General features: G+C 42.6%; 1 protein-coding gene across 3 annotated transcripts in view; it reads left to right on the top strand.

The window, feature by feature from the left end:
• Arms (Ankyrin repeat-rich membrane spanning) overlaps positions 1–21,223 on the top strand; it is a 67,937-nt gene that overhangs the window by 7,290 nt on the left and 39,424 nt on the right. For all 3 annotated transcript variants that reach the window (XM_089579763.1, XM_089579764.1, XM_089579765.1), the window contains exons 7-14: positions 1,010–1,108; positions 1,580–1,777; positions 1,876–1,974; positions 2,058–2,156; positions 3,850–4,027; positions 4,679–4,843; positions 6,163–6,345; positions 9,691–9,847. In XM_089579763.1, the coding sequence (XP_089435889.1) occupies positions 1,010–1,108; positions 1,580–1,777; positions 1,876–1,974; positions 2,058–2,156; positions 3,850–4,027; positions 4,679–4,843; positions 6,163–6,345; positions 9,691–9,847 (1,178 nt within the window). The remainder of the gene's footprint in view (positions 1–1,009; positions 1,109–1,579; positions 1,778–1,875; positions 1,975–2,057; positions 2,157–3,849; positions 4,028–4,678; positions 4,844–6,162; positions 6,346–9,690; positions 9,848–21,223) is intronic.

Here is a 21,223-nt window from a genome sequence, read left to right as displayed (position 1 = left end):
CAAGAAATGGCAGTAAATGCTTAAGGCCTTAAGTTTGTTAATGCCATTATTTTCGGAGCTGGTGCTACACATCCACATTTAATGCCATTATACAAAAGTCATGAATCAGAAGTGCTGGTATAAATGGCACCCTTCACATCAAAAATGCAGTACAAATGCCTTGCTACTGGAGGAAGCTGTTACTAAGAAATTTGCATCCTTTTCTGCTTGTGGAATGGGGACAAGAGTACACATTGCTTTGCTCAGGCAAATGAGTTGTGGCGAACTCGGTAGGTCGCAAATGGCAGTCAGGCAAATGCCATTAAATTTATGCGTGTGGCACCGTGTAAATGCTTTTAAAACTTAAGGCAGTAAGTACTTAATGGTATCAACTTTGCCCGTATGGCACAGGTATTATTTTTATTTTCAAGCATTCTCCATTAGAGGTATTAAAGTGAATGTGCTACTCTGGGAAAAAAGAGATGTTTGCTAAATAGAAGCCATTTCTTAATATATGCAGTGGAAAGAAAAATGATCTTAGAAGCATGGTGGAATGCTATTAAAGTAATTCTGAGTGTCAATTGAGTTTTAGTTTTATTTTTTGGTAGAATTTAAGAGTGCTGTACTCTGAAGTAGTTTCTGTGTTTCATAAATAGATACATATTATAGTTTGGAAGTACTAGGTATCTAGTAGTAGTATTTTGATCCTGTTCTTAGCTTGCTTTGTGAACTTTGGTGATAGAGCCATAGCTGCTGAATAAAGTTTTTTTTTTTTTTCAATTCTTTCTCTCTCGAAGAAGTACATCATACAGAAGTAGCTAAGAGGCAATGGCTGCTGATTTTATCAAAATTTGTCTGAATGGTTTATTACATAAAATGTGTTAAGAAGGTTCTTTTTTGTTATGGGTACTGGTTCAACCTATGCATTATCTTTCTTTGTTTTGTAAACTCATTGTAGTTTAGTACAGAAGGTTCATTGGACACTTTTTGAAAGCAAGTGCAGTTTACTCATGTTTATGTTTAATTACAGTACTCATGGACAGCATTGATAATTGCCACGAAGGGGAACTACTCTGATATTGTTAGCATGCTGTTGGAGTACAAGCCAAATGTAAATGCTGTTGATGCTGTAAGTAGCTGACTTTTTCTGAAAAAATCTTCTGAAGTATAAATACTTATTTTTGTACTACCATGTTGTCTACCAGAATTTTTATGGAAATTCATTTGCCATCATTAATTTGCCTGATAAGTAATTAGCACCTTTGCACTGATATTGACTGATACTATTGGTATCAGTGGCATCAGCTTTCCTCAAGTAGATTTGAAATTTAAATGAGTTGTGTCGCATGTGATTGTCTGAAAAAATTTGTTTTCATTGTGCTGCATGTGTTGTATGTGGGTGATATGAAGGATTTATTTTAGGTGTTGTGCGCAATTTATGTTTGGGAAAATCTTTATAGCTATAGATGAAAAAAAAAAAACTGTTGTTGTATTGGCTAGTCAAAAGGAAATGTGTAGGGAACCTGGGTCAAAGTGACTTGTTTCTTTAAGACCTGCTGTGGAGGTGAATGGGAAAAGTCATCTTGCTTATTCATTACAGGATGGCTACACAGCACTGGCCATTGCTTGCAAGGAAGGGTTCACTGATATTGCAGTGTCTCTGTTGAACTCTGGTGCCTATGTCAACATGCATGACCGTAGTGGAGACACGAACCTGATCCATGCGGCAAAGGCTGGGAACTTTTCTATTGTGGATGTACTACTAAAGAAGTATGCAGATGTTGATGTGCAAGGCATGGTATGTGCTTCCTTCATTATCCCTGCTTTTATGAATATTGTATTACTTCCTGTTTCTCTGTTTCTCTGACAGTGTTTTCGATATAATTTCTTCTACAGGACAGGAAGACTGCTCTTTATTGGGCTGTGGAGAAAGGATACACTGACATTGTGCGTGTTATCCTTAATGCAAACCCAAACCTTGAGCTGGCAACAAAGGTCAGTGTGCTAACATACTGGGCTGATTTTCACAGTCTTTTCATGGAGGAAGGAAAGATCTATGACATGTTGTCTTTATGCAGGATGGAGACACTCCATTGATGAAAGCAACACGAATCCGCAGTACAGAGATAGTGCAGATGTTAATTGACAAAAAGGCGAAAGTTTCTGCTACAGACAAGGTGAGAACTGACAGCCTGGAGCACCCTCTACAATATAGTGTTCACAGATGGCATTCTCTCATTCTTGTGTGAAAAAGAAGGGGGGAGATCCCTATTTATCTCCGACAGGGAAGTTGTTGAAAGGTGACAATAGAGTAGCCAAGAAAGGTTTTCAGTGAATCCAAAATTCCCACTGACTCTAGGGTGCATTAGTCTCTAGATTGTCCACAGTAGATACCCATCTTTGCCCTTTCGTGTTCAAAGCAGGGATTCCACCTCAAGGAGCAGACAGGTATAGCGGTGCAAGAGAATGCACCATTGTACCCTTTTAACAACTGCTCATTGCACATGATCTCGAAAGCTTGTGGCGCGACTTCAGGTTCACGCAGATTAAGGGGCATCCCCCTCGCTCCTTTTCTGAAAGGAATACAGTGGAGGTTGTCTGACTCATCTCCCCTTGCTGTTGTTGCATCACCCCTTCTGTTGGCCGAGCAGGAAGTGAAAACGGAGTTTGTGAAGGAGGGTTTTGTGCAAAAATAGTCCTGTAAGTCAGCTTTCCTGGAATTCAGCAGGCTTGGCGCATGCACTGGATGTTACTGAAAAAAGGTTCGTGCTTCCCAGAAGGCAGTGTGTCATTTGGTAGTGTGGGTTGTATGAAAGCAAAATGTGTCGCATGCTTTGTTTCATTAAAATTCATTCATGGCAGATCGTTCACTGTAGCAACTTTAGCTAGGTGGTGGGTAATCCATGCTGCAAAGTTCGTAGAAAATGCATTTGCAGAAATGTTCTGTGGAGCAATTTGACACGTTGCTACGTCTTTGAGTCAGCTTCATAATGGCCGTGCATTACCACATGGACTGTAATTTGCTGGTTGCATTCCAGATCTTGAGAAGGGCAGACAAATGTAAATGCTGTCTATTGTGGTATGGAACGCACCATTGAAGTGCTGTAGACAAGACTGGGATGGAATGTGCAGTAGTACTATACTATTTCCATTTTTTTTTTGTCTCACGTAAATAATTAATTCCTTAGTCTCAAACTCTTTTTGACACAGGAGTAATGTAGATGAATGCTTCAGTAAATGAACGATGAGCACCTACATTATTGGTCGTATCGTTATGGTAGTATATATGATGCCATGTTAGCAGGCGTTAAACTGATTATTTTCTGTGTCCAGATGCTTACATTTACACTTCTTATGATGGTGTGTGGTTGTGAAATTGACGTGTGATTGCTGACATGGTTAGTGTTAGTTTGTACTGTTGATTATTCATTTCACCTCATTTTTGTTGGGACTTTGGGCCGTGAAATACTTCAGATTTTTTCACATTTTTTTTTCCTGGCTTTCAGCTTTTACAAGATATTTTTAGTGACAATGCTAGTGTGTGTATTGTCAGTGCCAAAAAGCATACGGGATGCTGAATGTGGAAAAATTCAAATTTTCTCACGCCCTGAGCAGGCTACCTGGTATTAGTGGTCTAGTCTGAACTTGCATGTGATGCTCACGTTTTGCAGCCTTTCATGCCGTGATGCATGTAATTCTTACTCTCTATGGATCTGGTATCCAGGAAAGTTTTGTTTTCAATAATATGGCAATAAAAAAAATGTCGTAATGAAGGGCTATTGCATGTTCATTTTTTTTTTTAATGAAGATTACTTAACTGATGTTTCAGGTAATTTTCTTGAAGTGATGTTTCTTCTCTTTTTGTGACAGAGAGGGGACACAGCACTGCATATAGCAATGCGTGCGCGAAGCAAGGGAATTGTGGAGATACTTCTGCGCAATCCCAAAAACAGCCAACTGTTATATAGACCAAATCGCAGCAATGAGACTCCCTACAACATTGATACAAGCCACCAGAAGAGCATCCTTGCCCAAATTTTTGGTGCTCGTGAGTGTTGACGTTCTCTTTCATTTGCAGTAATTTCCAAACTGCAAGCTTCAGTGTGCTGTTAAGTTGTCATGTTTTGAGCATTTTTGTGGAGTCCAAGCTGTGCTGTCCCTTGGGTCTCCTCTATATGTGTGTCCTTTTAGGCGTGGTTTTGCTGTTCAGGAAACTTGTGTGACAGGTCATTCAAAGTGAAACTCATGAGGATCAGGCCATATTTTTTGTCATCGCAGTTGCAGCAGTTGGCACTGCTTTTTTTAGATATGCTTGGCAGTGACTTACGTAGCGACATGAGCGCTTATTCGTGAAGAAAAAAAATATTCTTAAAAACTAGAAAAGTGTTGCTGCTCGATGGCTTCTACAGTGCACATTTTGTCAGTAGTAGCATGCTACACGTGCTTTCCCTCTGATTTAGCCATGTCCAGGGGTCATGATCTCCTGCCTCTCCCCTTGCACGCACTTGTGATGGTACTTAAGCTGAACATTGGTTACCCTTTTGACAAAAGTTTTGTGATTTACTCATTCAGAAATATACTTCTTACCGCTCTGGTGATGTTATTGTACTATCTTATTTGTAGAGTGTATTTCTGATTCAAGCTAAAATTTTTTCTATTGTAGTTTGGGTGACTTAAAATTGCTGTGGTGTTCTTGCAGGTCGTCTGAACACAAATGAGGACAATGAAAACATGCTGGGCTATGACTTGTACAGTAGTGCTTTGGCAGACATTTTGAGCGAGCCATCTTTGTCAATGCCCATATCAGTAGGTCTCTATGCTCGCTGGGGAAGTGGCAAGTCTTTCCTGCTTGGCAAGCTTGAAGGTGAGGTACTATAAGGGCTAGAGCTGTTTTTATTTTATATATGTTTATTCCAAAGTAGTAGAAACAAGTTTCATCTTTGTGGTTGTTTGTGGTACCGTATAACTTCATGTAAGGGCCGCACCCGTATATGGGCTACACCGCCTGTTGTGGACTAGATAATCGAGAAGAAAATGTGGTACTTTTTTCCTTAATTCATGTATGGGCTGCACTTTCAAAATTCACACCTGAATTTTTAAAAAAAAATGCGACCCTTACAAGAGTTTAAATAGTATATGGGTGAGAAATCGGAAAACAAAGCTGCTTTCAGTAAAAGGAATTTTTCTACAACTTGGAAATGTTGCTTTTAATGTTTAGCAAGTTTGCTTCTTGTCCTGCTGAGACAGCAAAAGAATAAGTCAGAGCGACCTGCTGTGTTATCCTTTTATATGTGCTGCCGCAGTGGCTCAGTGGTTATGGCACGCTGCTGACCCGATAGACACGGGTTCAATCCTGGCCATGGTGGTAGCATTTTGATGGAAGCAAAATGCGAGAGGCCTGTGTATTGTGTGATGTCAGTGCACATTAAAGAACTCCAGGTGGTCAAACCAGTAACGTGACAAGGACGGCATTGGAAAACTTCATATGAATTTCCATAAGAGGAGTCCACGGGCTGCTTTTAGAGCATTGGCCTTAGTGTCAAATGCATAGCACATGGAAGCATGACCCCAGCAAAAGAAAGAAAAGCCAACAGGCAAAATGGAACAATGAGCACAGTATCATTTGTGTGTGGCTTGCATATTCTCAACGTTGCCAGCGTTTTCAGGAAGCAGTGTTGAAAGCATTTCAGGTCACTCAACTTTTTAGCAATTTGCAAGTTGACGCAAAAAAATGAGGTTTTAGCCTGTGGGTTCTTTACATGGAATCTTTACTGGCAAATTAGTGGCCCTAATGACTTTTAGCTTTTTACTTTCTAGCAAATCAAAGAAAAGCTCCCTTATGACCAATAACACAAACAGTCAGGATGAGAGGCATGGCTTAGTGCCAGTTCTTATTTTCCATTAGTATCTGGATTTTACTCTTTCTATTGCACTTTAAATTCCTATTAACAAGTAGCTATGGAATCTTTTCGTCTGCGTGCATGAAAATTTTTTTCGAAGATGTGTTATCATCGGGCTATTAAATTATGTATTACAGAATGTCTTTGCCTGCCTAACTCTGAGCTCTGCATTTTTTTGTTAACGAAATTTGGAATGGGCTCTTTATGTTGAACTTGTGTGCATGCATGATTTTTTAGATGTGCAGTTCATTAACAGGGAGGTTGCACTCACTTTCTTTGGCAGAGGACATGCGGAGCTTTGCAGTCCAGTGGATGGAACCAACATTTTCCTTCAGCTGGGTCCTGTTTTGCCTGGTATCGTTCTGTTCATGCATGCTAGGCTACTGCGTCCTTCTGGCATCAGGACAGTGGCTGCTGGGAATCAGCTTGGGAGCTGGCTCCTTCCTGCTCACCTACTGCATTCTTTGTGAGCCCCACATGCATCTAACCGCTACTTAGCTCACTTGGGTTGCTTGAAGTTTGCCTTACTCTACCACAGTTTGATTGTGGATAAAATGACCAGAACCTGTTGAATGTCATTATGCATTTCAGCGGTAAAAGTGAAGTGTTTTATCTTTGGAACAGACTTTTTAAAGTGAGGTATGGCTGCTTATTCAACCTGCTAAGCTGAATGGTCTGCCATAAAATTCTGCTGGTGTGGTCTGCTATGGTGGAGGCTGCTGATGTGATGAGTATGCCTTGTCTACCCCACTGGAGTGGATAGGTTGTTTTTCTGCACCAAACTGTTGTGCCCGTATTAACCCGAAATTAAACTGTTTTTCATTAGGGTGAAGCATTTTAAAGATTGTAGTGCCCTGAGTGAATTCTCAGTCTTGATGAGCATAAAAAAAAGTCACATGAGTCTCGCTGTGTAATTTTATGTGCTTGTGGACATAGCAAATACTTTTGAAAATTTTTTCCGTGGAAGTATTTTAGTTTAGACCAGATTTACTATCTTGATTACACTTAATGAAAACTTTGAACTGCTTGGATTTTATCAGAGCACCGGTGTTCCATTTGGGGAATTTTCACATTCCCCAAATTCCCCATTAGATTCTCCAAGTCCCCATTCCCATTACCCAAATTAGATGGGAAAAACTTGGTGAAAAGGGAATTTTTAGGGATCTTCAGGTAATTTTAAGAACAAAAATTGTCTCACTTTTTGTAAAATCATTGGAGTTTTCAAGCTTCTGTAGGGAAAAGGGGTCTGATTGGCAGTGGCATGGAACATCGCTGTATCAGAGCAGCCCTGCCTGGCACAGTACAGCCTGTGCACACACAGCCTTTGTCAAAAATGTACACCCCGAGGAATTCGCTTCAAAGTTGTATATAGTGGGGTTCACTAGTACTCCTGGGAGTCCTGTGTTTTGGATGGATGAGTATGAGAATCCATCACACCTTCAAGAAATTTAGAATGTTTATGATGCTAAATGGGCCACACTGTATGGCTCGTTAGCTAACCTGGTGGGCTGTATATTGTTTACTAAGTCTTTATGTTAAGTGTATGGTGAGAGAACAGCCTTGTGCATATCTTGTCATCAAAGCAGTAGCACATCATCTGCTCTGTGTTGTCTGCAGTGGGGCTGCGGGAGGAATATTCTTGATATGCATCCAGACCTGTCCAGCAAGTGTGCACGCTATTATACAGAAAACAATCATGCATGTGCTTTTACTTTCAGCGGTTACAAACCATATGACAGAAGAAAAATACATGTGTTGAGAAATAAGAAACTCCCCTCTGTAGCTGCTGGGGTTGTCAAGCTGGATGTGGATGTGAACTTTTATTGAGTTTATTTTCATGTGCTCGGGTCTTTAACTTGGCAGACAGTTTTTGTTGTAGTTTTTCACTTTAATGATGACGTATTCATCTTATTCATGGTGTATGATTATCCTGCGTGTACTTTGCTGTTTCAGCCTTTGTGCTGCTCCACAAGCAGACAGTGTGAACTAGCCTTCATTTTAAGTCGCATCTGACTGTTAAAGTACTGGAGTAATGTGTAAAAGAACAGCTGAGACACAAGAGACACACTTTTTGAATAGAGACCAATCGGCTAGAAAGACGAAGACTTAAGCAGGAATTGATAATTAGGGCCCTTCGTTCTTGCGTTCTATTTTTCTTGGAATTAGGAAATTAAAAAATTGGGCCCCTTTTTTTGGTTGAAATTCAGGTATAAATCGGGTTATTGAGGAAAAACTTTCATAATTCAGGTTTTTTTTTGGCGGGGTTATTTTTTTCAGCAAAAATATTTGACTTGTAATGAATGCTTCATTGCACCACATAAAGTGCCCTATATTTTTGTTCATTATTTTCATCAGAAGTCTAGAATTGGCAGGTTGCAAAAAGAAACCGTTTACCAAATAAGATATTTTTTTCTTTTTTATTCCAATTGTTTAATTTCCTTCATTTCACTTCCCAAATACAGCACTCCTACATGTGCGCTGGACCTGTATACCTTTGTTAGTATAATGCAGGAATATTTAGTCAACTTCAGAGTGGCCATTTTTAATGTACAGCAGCGTTGTTTTGGAGGTGGGTGTCTGTAGCGTGGATAGTGATGGATAGAGATCTGATAAGACGTTTGTTCAGTACTGGCATTTCTGTCTCCAGCTTCTAAAGCAAATTTTTCGAATTTATCCTCACGTTAAGCCATGCAGTAGATAGCTGGCACTAAAAGGTATTCGGTATCATCAGATAACTCAAAACACCCCTGTATAATAAGTACAAGAGGTCCGCTAGTTTCCATGTGGTGCCCTCAGGTTTGTGCACTAGCAGACCACTTTTTTGAGTAGAAATTGGGTCTAATCTGCTGTTTACAAGATGGGGTGCAAGAATCAGGCAAAACTGGGCTTTACCTGAAGATGAAGGGCCCTGTTAGTAATTCAGTAATTTTTATTAGTGTCCAAATTTTTTATAAAGCACTGTTTGTTTTTTGAAAGGAAACTGAATGCAACAAACCACTATATTTCTGAATCGCAGCCATTTTTCTTATTAAACAGTATATTTGTGGTTGCCAAGTGCTTTGACCATATCTGTTAAAGGTGCACTAGAGTGGATTCTGAGCTCGTCTTTTTACCACGGGAACTCGACCTACACGCTCCAAGCATTCTTAGAAACTTCGAATTATTGCCCTGTGCGGTTGATTTTCCTATTAAATCAAATTAAATGCCCTGGCTCCTGCATTTTTTTTTTTTTGAGCTCACCTCCGAAAGTAGGAGGAGTCAAACAACGTGTGAAGTGCCTTTCAGCCAATCGCATGGCAGCTTGCCGCTCTGCCATCGGTGGAGTGATACGTAAAGCAAGGAGTCCACGCGTATGGAGTCCGCGCGTGTGGGCCTAATTTGTGGCTGTGTTGTCTGCGACTGAAACTATTTATTCACGGAAACCTAAAAAACAAAAGCAAAAGCACCATACGACTGGCTGAAAGGCACTGCACGCGTTGGTTGACTCCTCCTACTTTCAGAGGTGAGTTAAAAAGAAAGGCGGTAGCCGGGATATTTAATCTGATTGAATAGGGAAATTGGCTGCACAGGACAATAATTCGAAGTTTCTAAGAATGCTCGGATCATGGAGATCGAGTTCCCGTGGTAAAAAGACGAGCTTAGAATCCTCTTTAGTGCGCCTTTAATATTTCAACTTCTCATGTTGTTAAAGTGAGGTTTCACATTTGTGAAAGTCTTCACAAATGCTTGACTATCCTTGCTTTGGAATTCAGTCTAGCAGTACTGTTTGATGGCTGACAACACACTTTTTTTTCATGTAATCTACCTGCAGACATCATAAGATACGGCAGTAGTCATCATGACTGGAATTGGGCCTACAAATTCTGCATTAAGATGGAGCACATGCTGAGTTCTTTCAAGACTGTGCTTCAGGTTATTTTCTGTCATCCTCCAGCAACAAATAAGGACTTCGGTTCTAATCCTGTCAGGTAATTAACTTATTTTTGCTGTATTCCTTAGTGTTTACTAAACTTTAAAATTGGCATCTTGCTGTTTTATCAGCACCTGCATGTTTAATGCAAGGCATGTGAAGGTACAGGTGTGATAATCATTCTTACAATAAAATGGAGAGAGATATTTTAAGTTTGCAGAGGAAACTAAGCATACGTATATTGTGTGTTGCATCACCATTGCAAGTAGTACATAAAAATAATTATATAGTCTTAAAAACTGGTTCGTTTGTGGTCATATTTTATGGATGTGCTGTATTTGGAGGTGGGTATTATCAAATAATATGATCGGTTATGGTGTTTGCCTAGTTTTTTCAGTATAAATAAAAATATTTTGTCATCCGTAATGAGGCCTGACAGGTAGTTAAGACATTTGTAGCCCTAACTGCTGTGGTGCCATCTATTGACAAATGGTCCCATTGCCTTTTCTGCCTGTGGTGTGCATTTTTTACTCTGCTGCAGGTAGGCATGATGGTTCATACAGTGAATCTACTTTAGTTTGGCCTTGCCCAAAAGCATTGTGTGTCTTTTTTATTTTTTTAATGACCCAAGCATGTACTGTCACCAGACTTGATTGATGTTGGGCACATCAGATATCATCACTCTTAAATTCAAGCGGGAATAAGCTGGTGATGTAAGCTGTAGAAATATTTACACTGTCTCTGGAAGCAGCACAAAAATTGGTCCAGTTCTTTATGGGGACTGGTTGGTTGATGTATTGCCACCGGGTGTTCCAATGAGCAGTATCGAAGGTGATTATTGTACTTCCAAAGTTCCGCTACTCTAGATGCATTCTTTGTTTCAAAATCAGCCACTGAAGTTGCAGCTGCAAAGCTCTGCCTCCAACAGTAACTGCTGTATTGAAGTGCTCTGTGGTGTCACAAGGAGGTGCCTGCTGCTGCTGTCTCATGTGCAGTTGCATTTGCGATCAGCTGCTGATGCATGACATGAACACTGTGCATTTCATATCGCTGTGAGCCTTCATAACTATCGGCTACATGGCACTCAAAATAGCTCGACAAAATGTTGCAGAAGTGCTGGGATCTGCAGTAGCAACACCAGCAGCAGAGGTGAAGCACGAAGTAAAGCCCCTTTTGACAGTGACACATTTAGAATGTTATGAGAACTGTTCTTCCAGCTGGGAAGAATGTATGAAGCAGCGTACTCTTTATTAAGTTCTCTATTTCAACACTGCTTGCTACCCACAGCTGCATGGTCATGTCAAAACAGCTTTTTAGCTGAGTGACAGTCGAGACTATGAATGGCATTTGGGCTCGACAAAGTCCTATGTTTAAACTTCTGTGGGGCTGCATGACAATTTCCAAAGGCAGTCTAAAGCTTTCACATTCACTTGTCGTATTACAGTGGTGCTGGCATGAAGTTTCGTTTTGGTAGTCTTAATAAAATGTTTAGATTATATGACTAGACACAGCAAAAAAAGAAAATCACGAGTGATAACATAAAGTTGCTCTAAACGTAATTAGAATTTTTTTCTCTAAACACGAGTTATGTTTGAATGTATTGCTGTGAGCTAGGTACCTGTTTTTTTTTGTTTTTGTTCAGCCTCATTGGTCTTTCCTTGCTCTATTTGTCTGCATTGTCTGCTTGCATGTTTAGTTTGTTTTTTTCATCTCTGCATTTATGAATATGAATGACGACGAAAGTGGCACTGCCAGTGGAGGCTTTCTGTTTGCTTTGAGGATTAGATTTTGAGAGTGACTGCTACTATTAAAGGTGCACTGAAGAGCATTCTGAAAAAAAATTGGTTTTCGCTTTTATTTTTTTTTCTGGGTTTTCGTGACTAAATAGTTTCAGTCGCAGACAACACAGCCACAAATTAAGCCTACGGAAATAAAAATATTCATGGTTTATTTGCTTTCGCGAGACTCAGCCTCATCGTTCTATGATGGCCAATGAAAATGCTGTAATCCATGGAGATACTCGAAGTAATTTTTATTATGCTTTTTGGACACGACATAAGCAATAGTTTGATAAAAGCACTACATATTTGTGGTTCAGTGAACATATCACCGAAATAACAAGCTGAAGGAAGCGGACTATGTTTTCTCCTCGCCTGCCTCCGCAGGGCTGATGTGCCCGACTGTCTGCTCCGGTTGGGTGCTTCACTCCGCGTAGTACTCTGCCGACGGCAGAGCGGTAAGCTGCCACGTGATTGGCTGAAAGGCACTCTGCGCATGCTTTTTGCCATGGTAACTATGTTGATTGACTCCTTTTGCTCTCCGCATTGAGTTCAAAGAAAAAAAGCGGCAGCCGGGACATTTTTTTCTGATTTAAGGCTGGGTGAGACTGAAAATCAGTTTCAAAAGTTGGCTATAGAGCAGTTGTAATAAAAGCTATGGCTATAAAATCTCCAAGGAATCTTGAAGATAGACGCAGCTTGCATTAGAGGTTAAAAGTAGTTTTAAATTTTTTTTAGTGTTTTTTATTTTTGTTTATTTCTTGTAATAATGTACCTTTTTCTTAAAATCTACTATCTGCAGAGTGTTGCAGTTTTGTACGGAAGTATTAACTAACGATTTGCACAAGTGGGACTAACATTATGCGCTTTAAATAAAAACTAGATTTGTTATGTTTGCAATGAAATTACCACATACGAATGGTTTTTTTTTTAATCAGAAAAATACAAATGCACCTAGGCTATTGATTCTTGTTCTAGTTATGTAAATGCCATTACTTGACATCTGTGATAAATTTTGTTTGCTTATGCCTTGTAGTTAAATGGTACACAAACCTCCAAGAATGTAGTTTTGAGAAAAACGCCAGTAAAGTGTGAAAAAGTTTTATTCATCAAAACTTCCCTTGACATGAGGAGCCTTAGTGGCTGAAAAATGTACTATGAACAAGGCCAAATTCCTAGCCAGAACCAAAACTTGAGTTTCTGATCAAAAACTTCAAAGCATTGAATTTTTGCAAGTATCCGAAACGAAGAGAACACGTCATGGTGCACCCACATTTCTCGTCAACGTGACGGAGAAAAATGACAAAAAAAATTATTTTTGAAATTGTGAATACCCAAGTGTAATATATTTTCTGAAAGACAAAGAAATTTTCTATAAGTTGATCGCAAAATCTCAAAATCGAATTTTTTGACGAAAAACTCACCCCATTTTAATAGGGAAATGGGTCACACAGGATAATAATGCAAAGTTTATAAGAATTCTCACAAAGTGTAGGTAGAGTTCCCGTGATGAAAATACATACTTAGAATTCACTAGTGCGCCTTTAAGATCAGCTCCCATACAGGGCAGGGCAGTTATTGGTTCGTTGGGAGCCTCGACATCTTTGAGCAGCCAAGGATAGCTGCTGAGGTTACCCAACCCTCTTTTAAGCTGTTACTAGTAGCCATTTATAGAATTTCTCTTCTGTGAGCACTAGGTAGTACTAACGGCTTAGGCCCTCTACACCACCGATGATTTTTCACATCTGTATACAATTCAGCGCAGAAATTTTTCTTATATACCTTGTGCTTGGTGCATGATGGTTTCCTATGTGCCATAAAACACAACATACAGGGCAGTTAAAGGCAAGTGTGATGTGGGTAAAAAGTGGTTGTAACTGTATGAGTATTTGAACCACCATGTTGGATAGCCTTATTGGTTATAATAATTTAAATAAAAGTATTTTGCATTCAAATAATATCAAATCAAGTTTATTTCATAGTTACACTACAGTACATGGTTATGGGGTGTATATACATCAGGAGGCCCAGAAGTCGAAACTCAAGTATATTTTGAGGGTTATATATAATAAGGGGTGTATATATACCGGGTGTTTCAGCAAACACTTTCAAAAATTGTCGAAAGCAGGCTTTCTGTGGTAAAAGTATGGCTTTTGCGGCATAGTATTACCACTGTTTGCGGACACCAGCAAACCGGTAAATCGTCTGAAGTAGTAAGCTGGTTAACTAATTTTTAATAATTAACTTTTTAACTAGTAGAGTTATCCGCCTAGTTGTAATTAGAGATTTGTAGCCGGTCATTAGTAATAGCCATATCAGTTTTTAGAATTTCGAAAACGCAATTACCCTCACCGCTGTGGCTCGACAAAGTCTGGCTGCATCGTGCGAAAAATGCATGCGCTATCGAAAGCATGCAGACAAAGCATCCCCTTCAGTGCACGTAACTAGTCGAAAAAGCCAAATTTTGTCGAGCCACAGCGCCAAGGGTAATCGCATTTTTGAAATTCTAAAAACTGATATGGCTATTACCAGTGACTGGCTACAAATATCTAATTGCAACTAGGCGCCTAACTGCAATAGTTAAAAAGTTAATTATTAAAAATTAGTTAGCCAGTTTACTAATTATTACGATTCACCGGTTTTCTGGTGTCCGCCAACACTGGTAATACTATGCTGCAAAAGCCATATCTCTACCCCGAAAATTCTATTCATGAAAATTTTTGAAAGTGTTCGCTGAAACGCCTGGTATATTAAGGGTATATACCAGGTGTCCCAGCTAAATGTAACCAAACTTTTAAAAAAGGCGAAGTGTCCTAGTCCAGTGAAACCAACTCACGGTTATTCATAGTCGTGTCGCCTAGCCTTGAGTATTTTTTTCGCTCTTCTAAGTTAACTAATTAGTCAAGTTTAATTAGCTAATTTTTAATCATTAACTTCAGGAAGAAAGTGTCAATGCAAAAGTTTTAGATCACCTCAAAAAACCGCCAGTAGTGCTGTTTCCGTCAAGTTACGATTTGCGTGGCTTCATTTATTGGCCTTAAAAGAAAGTTGTCACGTGACCAGCTGCTCGCTCAGTGCTCTGCGCCAATGTGCACCCAAAGTCTCATCAAGGAGATGAATTCAGAAAAATTAGATTTTATTCTTTGAGGCCCGTCTTGGGACGTTGAAGCGGCACAGTTGTCATGTGCAAGCTCTTTCTTATTGTGCAGGTTATGGTTAAAGGCCGGTAAAAAAACTACTTTACGTAAATATTACTTTGCTGCAAATGTCTCAGTAAGCTGCTTCTCAAAGCGATCTACAACTTTTCCATTGACACTTTGTTCCTCAAGTCAATAATTAAAAAGTTAGTTAATTAACCTTAACTAATTAGTCAACCTTGAAGAGTGAAAAAAATACTGCAGACTAGGTCACGCGACTCTAAACAACCCTCATCTGGTTTCAGACGGCTAGGACACCCCGCGTTTTTTAAAAGCTTGGTTACATTTAGCTGGGACACCTGGTATATTAAGTATATTTTGAGGGTTTGTTAGCTTAAAATGCATATTTACTTGTAAATTTTTATTTTCCAAATAGTGGTATGAAGACATTTCACAGGAGATTGTACGCATTGCTGATTTCGTAGGCATTTTGCATTTGGAAGCCTTCAGTGCGATTTGAGTGCCATTCTGATGGAAGGCATTTGAAATGCCCATGTAGCACAGGTGTTAAGAGTTGTCTTACCCTTGTCCCTTCATAAAGAAACTGAGCTTTCGAGGAACTCTGTGCTTGCAAGTTTGAGTAGTCTCTACATTTGAATAGGGCCAGAGCCACTACTTCATTGATGCTTTAAAGGCAGTATAATTTCTGTTGGCCTGCAAAGCTCAGTGTTTGAAAGTTTCTGGGATGTTTTAATTGGCTTGTCACATATCATGTTGATCAAAAACCAATAAGCTACTAAAGCACCACAAAAGAACCTCCCTATCGCTGTTAAAACTCTTGTGGCACAGACTGATGTTTTCTGATGTGATGCATTGTGTTTGGATTTATCTAAGGTCTGAAGATAAGTGTTGATATGATGTCAGCTATTTCATGTTGTGTTGTGTCCCCTTATTGCTTTTGTGTGTGTGCGCCCCCGCGTCCTCCTCCTAACGACCACTCGCATCCTCCTCCTAACGACAGTTCGCATCCTCCTCCTAACGACCACTCAATCCTCCTCCTAACGACCGCTTGCCCCTCGTCGCACGCTGTCGCCGGATGCCCCCCCACGGTGCGCCCCCGCACCCTCCTCCTGTTCTGGGAAGCCACTCCCTCCCGTGGACGCTTCTCGACTCCCTCCTTTCTTCGGGCGGCCAGTTCGGCTCCTGCCTCGGTCGACGCTGGTCGCACCCTCATCGGCTTTAAATAAACGAAGTCTAAAAGTACCGTGTGCGTCTTTCGCTGCATTCAACACAGCGACCGGACACGACAGTGGCGACGAGAAAGTGGATTCGACCCGCGCTACGCAACGCTATTGACAAGCCATGGCTACGCGAGGGTTTCCCAATCAGATACCAGAATTCAACGGCTCATCGTGGTCATCGTGGGTTGGACGTCTTCAGTTCTACTTTGAAGCTAACAACATCACAGACCCAGCCTTGAAGAGGGCCAACCTGCTGACGCTGTGCGGGGAGCAGACCTACGATACTGTCTGCGCCCTTATTCAGCCAAGCACACCAGCGGCAGTGTCTTACGACGACATCGTAAAAGCGCTGCAAAAGCACTACGACCCAAGGCCATCCGAGGTCTACAGCCGGGCTCGCTTCCAACGACGAGATCAACTGGGAGGAGAAACTGTGAGCGCCTACGTAGCCGCGCTCAAGAAGCTCGCTGCCGACTGCAATTTTGGAACGCTGTCGACAACAGCTACCGGGCAGGAGGGAGACGCAGCTTCTTCTGCTAACACCACCATGCTTCCCTTGGACGTGATGTTACGCGACAGATTTGTGTGCGGACTGAGTGACGAGTCACTGCAGCAGCGCCTGTTCGCTGAGAAGGACCTCACATTCAGCAAAGCTTACGACATCGCCGTTCGAGCGGAGAGCGCCGGTCACCAGCAGAGAGGGATTCGCCGGAACACCGAGCCGGTACACCAGACAAGCAACCAGGTGCGCAAGCCTTCTGTTGTTGTAAAATCGGTCAAAAAGGCACAACGCTGCTGGCGGTGTGACGACCAACACAACCCCCAGGGATGTCGATTCCAGTCAGGCACGTGTAATTTTTGCCACAAGCGAGGGCATATCGAAAGAGCATGCATTACGAAACGGAGACTTGCCAAGATAAAGTCACCTTCCCAGCCTAATCACAGCGTCAACGCCTCAGAGAATACGCCGCTATCTGATCTCCATGGAACAACATCAGCAACACCATCTGTGTTGTACGACCTGAACACCATGAATCTCGGCACGCGACCGAAGATTTTTACAGAAGTAAGCGTACATCACCAGCTGATTAAGTTCGAGGTGGACTCCGGCGCAGCCTGTACTCTGATCAGTGAGGACACGTTCCGAACTTCATGGCCATCTGACGCACCCGCCCTGCAACAAGACGACACGCACCTGCGAACGTGGTCAGGACAGAATCTGCCACTATTGGGCTCTGCCAACGTGCAGGTTAACTACAACGGCCAGACCCATACGCTACCTCTGCTTGTTGTGAAGGGCACAGGATCAAGCCTTCTAGGGAGAAACTGGTTTTCTCCACTAGGCGTGATGATATGCGGCATACACCAGACGCCGAGCCAGAACATGGTTAGTAAACATCAAAACGCCGATGCGCTAAGCCGTCTGCCACTAGACGCAACTGTTGACGAACCATTTCCACCAGGAGACGTTCTGATGTTCGAAGCACTGCCAGAACCTCCGCTTACAGCAGGCACAGTTGCAGCATCTACGCAGAAGTGCGCAGCTCTCCGGCTAGTTTACACAGCTGTTCAACAAGGCAACGTGCATAAACTCAAAGGGGACAACTTCGACGCTTACCGCAGGCGAGCTACAGAGTTGAGCACCCATCGCGGCTGCATCATATTTGGGTCCCGAGTTGTGATGCCGAGAGAACTACGCGCACAAGCTATGTCTCTCATCCACGCCGGACATCGGGGCATCGTTGCAATGAAAAAGTGTGCCAGGAGCTACATGTGGTGGCCTGGCATTGACAACGACATCGAAACAGTGGTGCGAGAATGCAAGCCTTGCCAGAGCAGCCGGAGCGCCCCGCCGAAAGCTCCTGTCCCAGAATGGGAAAAGCCAGACACACCATGGCACACACTGCACATTGATTTTGCAGGACCAATTGAGGGCTGCACTTTCCTTGTGGTCGTAGATGCCTACACAAAGTGGCTTGAGATAAGGCAAATGGGACAGACGACTTCGGCAGCAGTCATTGACAACCTCCGATCACTATTTGCAACGTTCGGCCTGCCGCGCAAGGTAGTGTCGGACAACGGAACACCGTTTGTGTCTGCGGAGATCCTCAAGTTTTATCGCGACAACGGGATCTCATCAGTTACATCGGCCCCCTACCACCCAGCGACAAACAGACAAGCCGAGCGCTACGTAGCCGAGCTAAAACGCCCCCTTGAAAGAGATCAGACAGGCTCGCTGCAGCGCCGCCTTGCGCGCTTTCTCTTCAAGCAGCACACGACGGTTCAGAGCACAACAGGCGAGACCCCCTCAAAAATGATGTTCGAGCGTGAAATGCGAACCCAGCTCACAGCCATCCTCCCCGAGCCAAAGGCAGAGACGTTCCGGGAAGAAAAAGCAATTCCGCGCTGCGGCACGCTTAATGAGGGGCAGCGCGTCCTCGCCCGACAGTTTCTGAAAAAGCCACGCTGGGAGGAAGCTACAATTGTCAGACGCATAGGCCTGCGCTCTTGGCTCGTCAACATACATGGCACAGTAGCACGCCGACATCTCAACCAGCTGCGTAGATTTACGACGCCGTCTGAGAGCTGTCCGCCAGCGGAGAGAACACGTGCACCATCTTCCCACATAGCCTGGCACCTCTTCCCGGAAGAAGAGACTTCGCCCAGGACAGACCTAGGAGACACAGCGAACAACAGCCAGCCTACAAGTGTTTCTCCCCCGAGCGCACAAAGCCAGCGCGCCTCCACGCGTGAGCGCCGACCCCCTGCACGATACCAGGCAACTTTCTAAGGGGGAAGGAAGTGTTGTGTCCCCTTATTGCTTTTGTGTGTGTGCGCCCCCGCGTCCTCCTCCTAACGACCACTCGCATCCTCCTCCTAACGACAGTTCGCATCCTCCTCCTAACGACCACTCAATCCTCCTCCTAACGACCACTTGCCCCTCGTCGCACGCTGTCGCCGGATGCCCCCCTACGGTGCGCCCCCGCACCCTCCTCCTGTTCTGGGAAGCCACTCCCTCCCGTGGACGCTTCTCGACTCCCTCCTTTCTTCGGGCGGCCAGTTCGGCTCCTGCCTCGGTCGACGCTGGTCGCACCCTCATTGGCTTTAAATAAACGAAGTCTAAAAGTACCGTGTGCGTCTTTCGCTGCATTCAACACAGCGACCGGACACGACATGTTGCGAGTGGCCGTGTATTATTAGCAGCAAATTTAATCATATGTGATTTTATTCAGGCAACAGCGCTCAGTGTTGACAAACTTTAATGTCGCATATGAATGGGTGTTTATAATGCTGTTGCTGTGAGCATCAACAGTACCACTGGGGCATGGAAGGATCCAATGTGTTGACCGTACATGCTTAGTTTCATGCAAAAACTCAGTAATCAATATTCACTTATGTTCGTTGGCCAGAGACTAAGTGTGCCTGTTTTGATGAGACATTCACTGTTGAAAATCTTTGCTGCTTTTTGTGTGCCACCTTGGTGTTTTCACTTGAAGTTGTGGTTATCCATCCAACATTTTAACTAGCAATACCTTGGCAGTTGTCAACAACGTGGTGCATGTTGCATTGGCAGAGACCTTCATGTCTCTTATGAGGAAGCCCAGTCACCTGGTTGTGGAAAAAATTTACGATATACCTGATGTGCCAATGAAACCTACCGCTAATTTTTACAAATAGGCTTTTTAAGGTACAAGGTGGCATCTGTGGCATAGTAATGCCAGTGTTTACAAACATCAGAAGACAACTGAGTCATGTTAGCTTGTGGTTAACTTGTGGTTAACATTTCACCTTATACAGTTAAGCACCTAGTTGCATTTAGAGATTTGTAGCCGCCGCGGTGGATCAGTGGTTATGGTGCTCGGCTGCTGACCCGAAAGATGCGGGTTCGATCTCGGCCGCGGTGGTTTAATTTCTTTGGAGGAGAAATTCTAGAGGCCCGTGTACTGTGCGATGTCAGTGCACGTTAAAGAACCCCAGGTGGCCGAAATTTCCGGAGCCCTTCACTACGGCGTCTCTCATAGCCTGAGTCACTTTGGGACGTTAAACCCCATAAACCAAACCAAACCAGAGATTTGTAGTTAGCTGGTAGTAATGGTTATGTTAATTTTCAGAATTTTGAAAATGCAGTTACCCTCAGCATTGTGACTCAACAAATTTTGGCCATCTCATGCACCTTCGATGACTGTACAACTATGGAGAGCACATAGCAACAGCCAACAGTCCATGCCACTTTGTGGTCCATGTGTCATGTGACCTTTTCTCTGCTGTCATAGCCGAAGCAGCGAGTAGCGACAAGCACATCAGTACGGGCAGGAGAGAGGAGGTCACGTTTCATGTTTTCCACATAGTGACATGTACTGGCAGGCACACTTCAAAGATATGCGGTTTTCAAAAGGCCCATGAAATGGCCAAAATTTGTTGACACACAGTGCTGAGGGTGATTATATTTTCCAACTACTAAAAACTGATATGGCAGTTACTAATTGCCAGCTACAAATATATAATTGCAACAAGATGCCTAATTGTAATTGGTAAGAAGTTAACTATTACAAATTAATTATTCAGCTTACTAGCTGACATGATTCACCTTTTTCCAGATGTCTGCCACCGCTGGTGTTGCTGTGCTGCTAAAGCCATCTTCATACCTAAAGGTCTTTTTTCTTAAAATTTGTGGTTGTCTTTTCTGAAACAGCCAGTGTATTAATCGATACTTTGATCTAAGAAATTAGACAGTCTTCTCCTGCATTTTTGATGGCATCAGAACAAGCCATGGGAACATGTCCATTTATTCTGGGATTGCTGTGAGCTCTCATAATGCACTGGAGGCACTAAAGAAAAAGGCAAAAAAAAAACAACCTCCCTAACCTTTTGCTATGCCCCAGGTAGGAAAGGTGGCTATTATAGCTGTGTTGCACCCTGCATGAAAGCACCCACTTCCAGCCCACCCGGTCTGTATGACGACAATTGATGTTTCCTCTAGAACACTGATTCCCCAGGTAACATGACTCTTAACACTAAGGCTCACGTGGAAAGCATGACAACTAGTGACTCATTCTCATACGCCAAGTTTTCGGTACACGTAACCAATGTGGCTTAGGCAAACTCTGGAGTTTTCATTTACCACACTATGATAACTGCTGCACCGTTTAGCCGCAGGGAAAATCTAAATAGCTGTTATTGCTGTGAATTACTTCACTCATACAAAATACTTGACAAGCGCATGTCATCCACTGTCTGCCAGCCACTCAGCACAATGCACGATGAGTAGCAGACTACA

The sequence above is a fragment of the Amblyomma mixtum genome, chromosome 3 (assembly GCF_055824585.1).
Source record: "Amblyomma mixtum isolate Tamu chromosome 3, ASM5582458v1, whole genome shotgun sequence".
In the NCBI taxonomy this organism is placed as follows: domain Eukaryota; kingdom Metazoa; phylum Arthropoda; class Arachnida; order Ixodida; family Ixodidae; genus Amblyomma; species Amblyomma mixtum.
The sequence above is the reverse complement of the archived record's forward strand: the minus strand, read 5'-3'. Positions and strand labels throughout refer to the sequence as shown.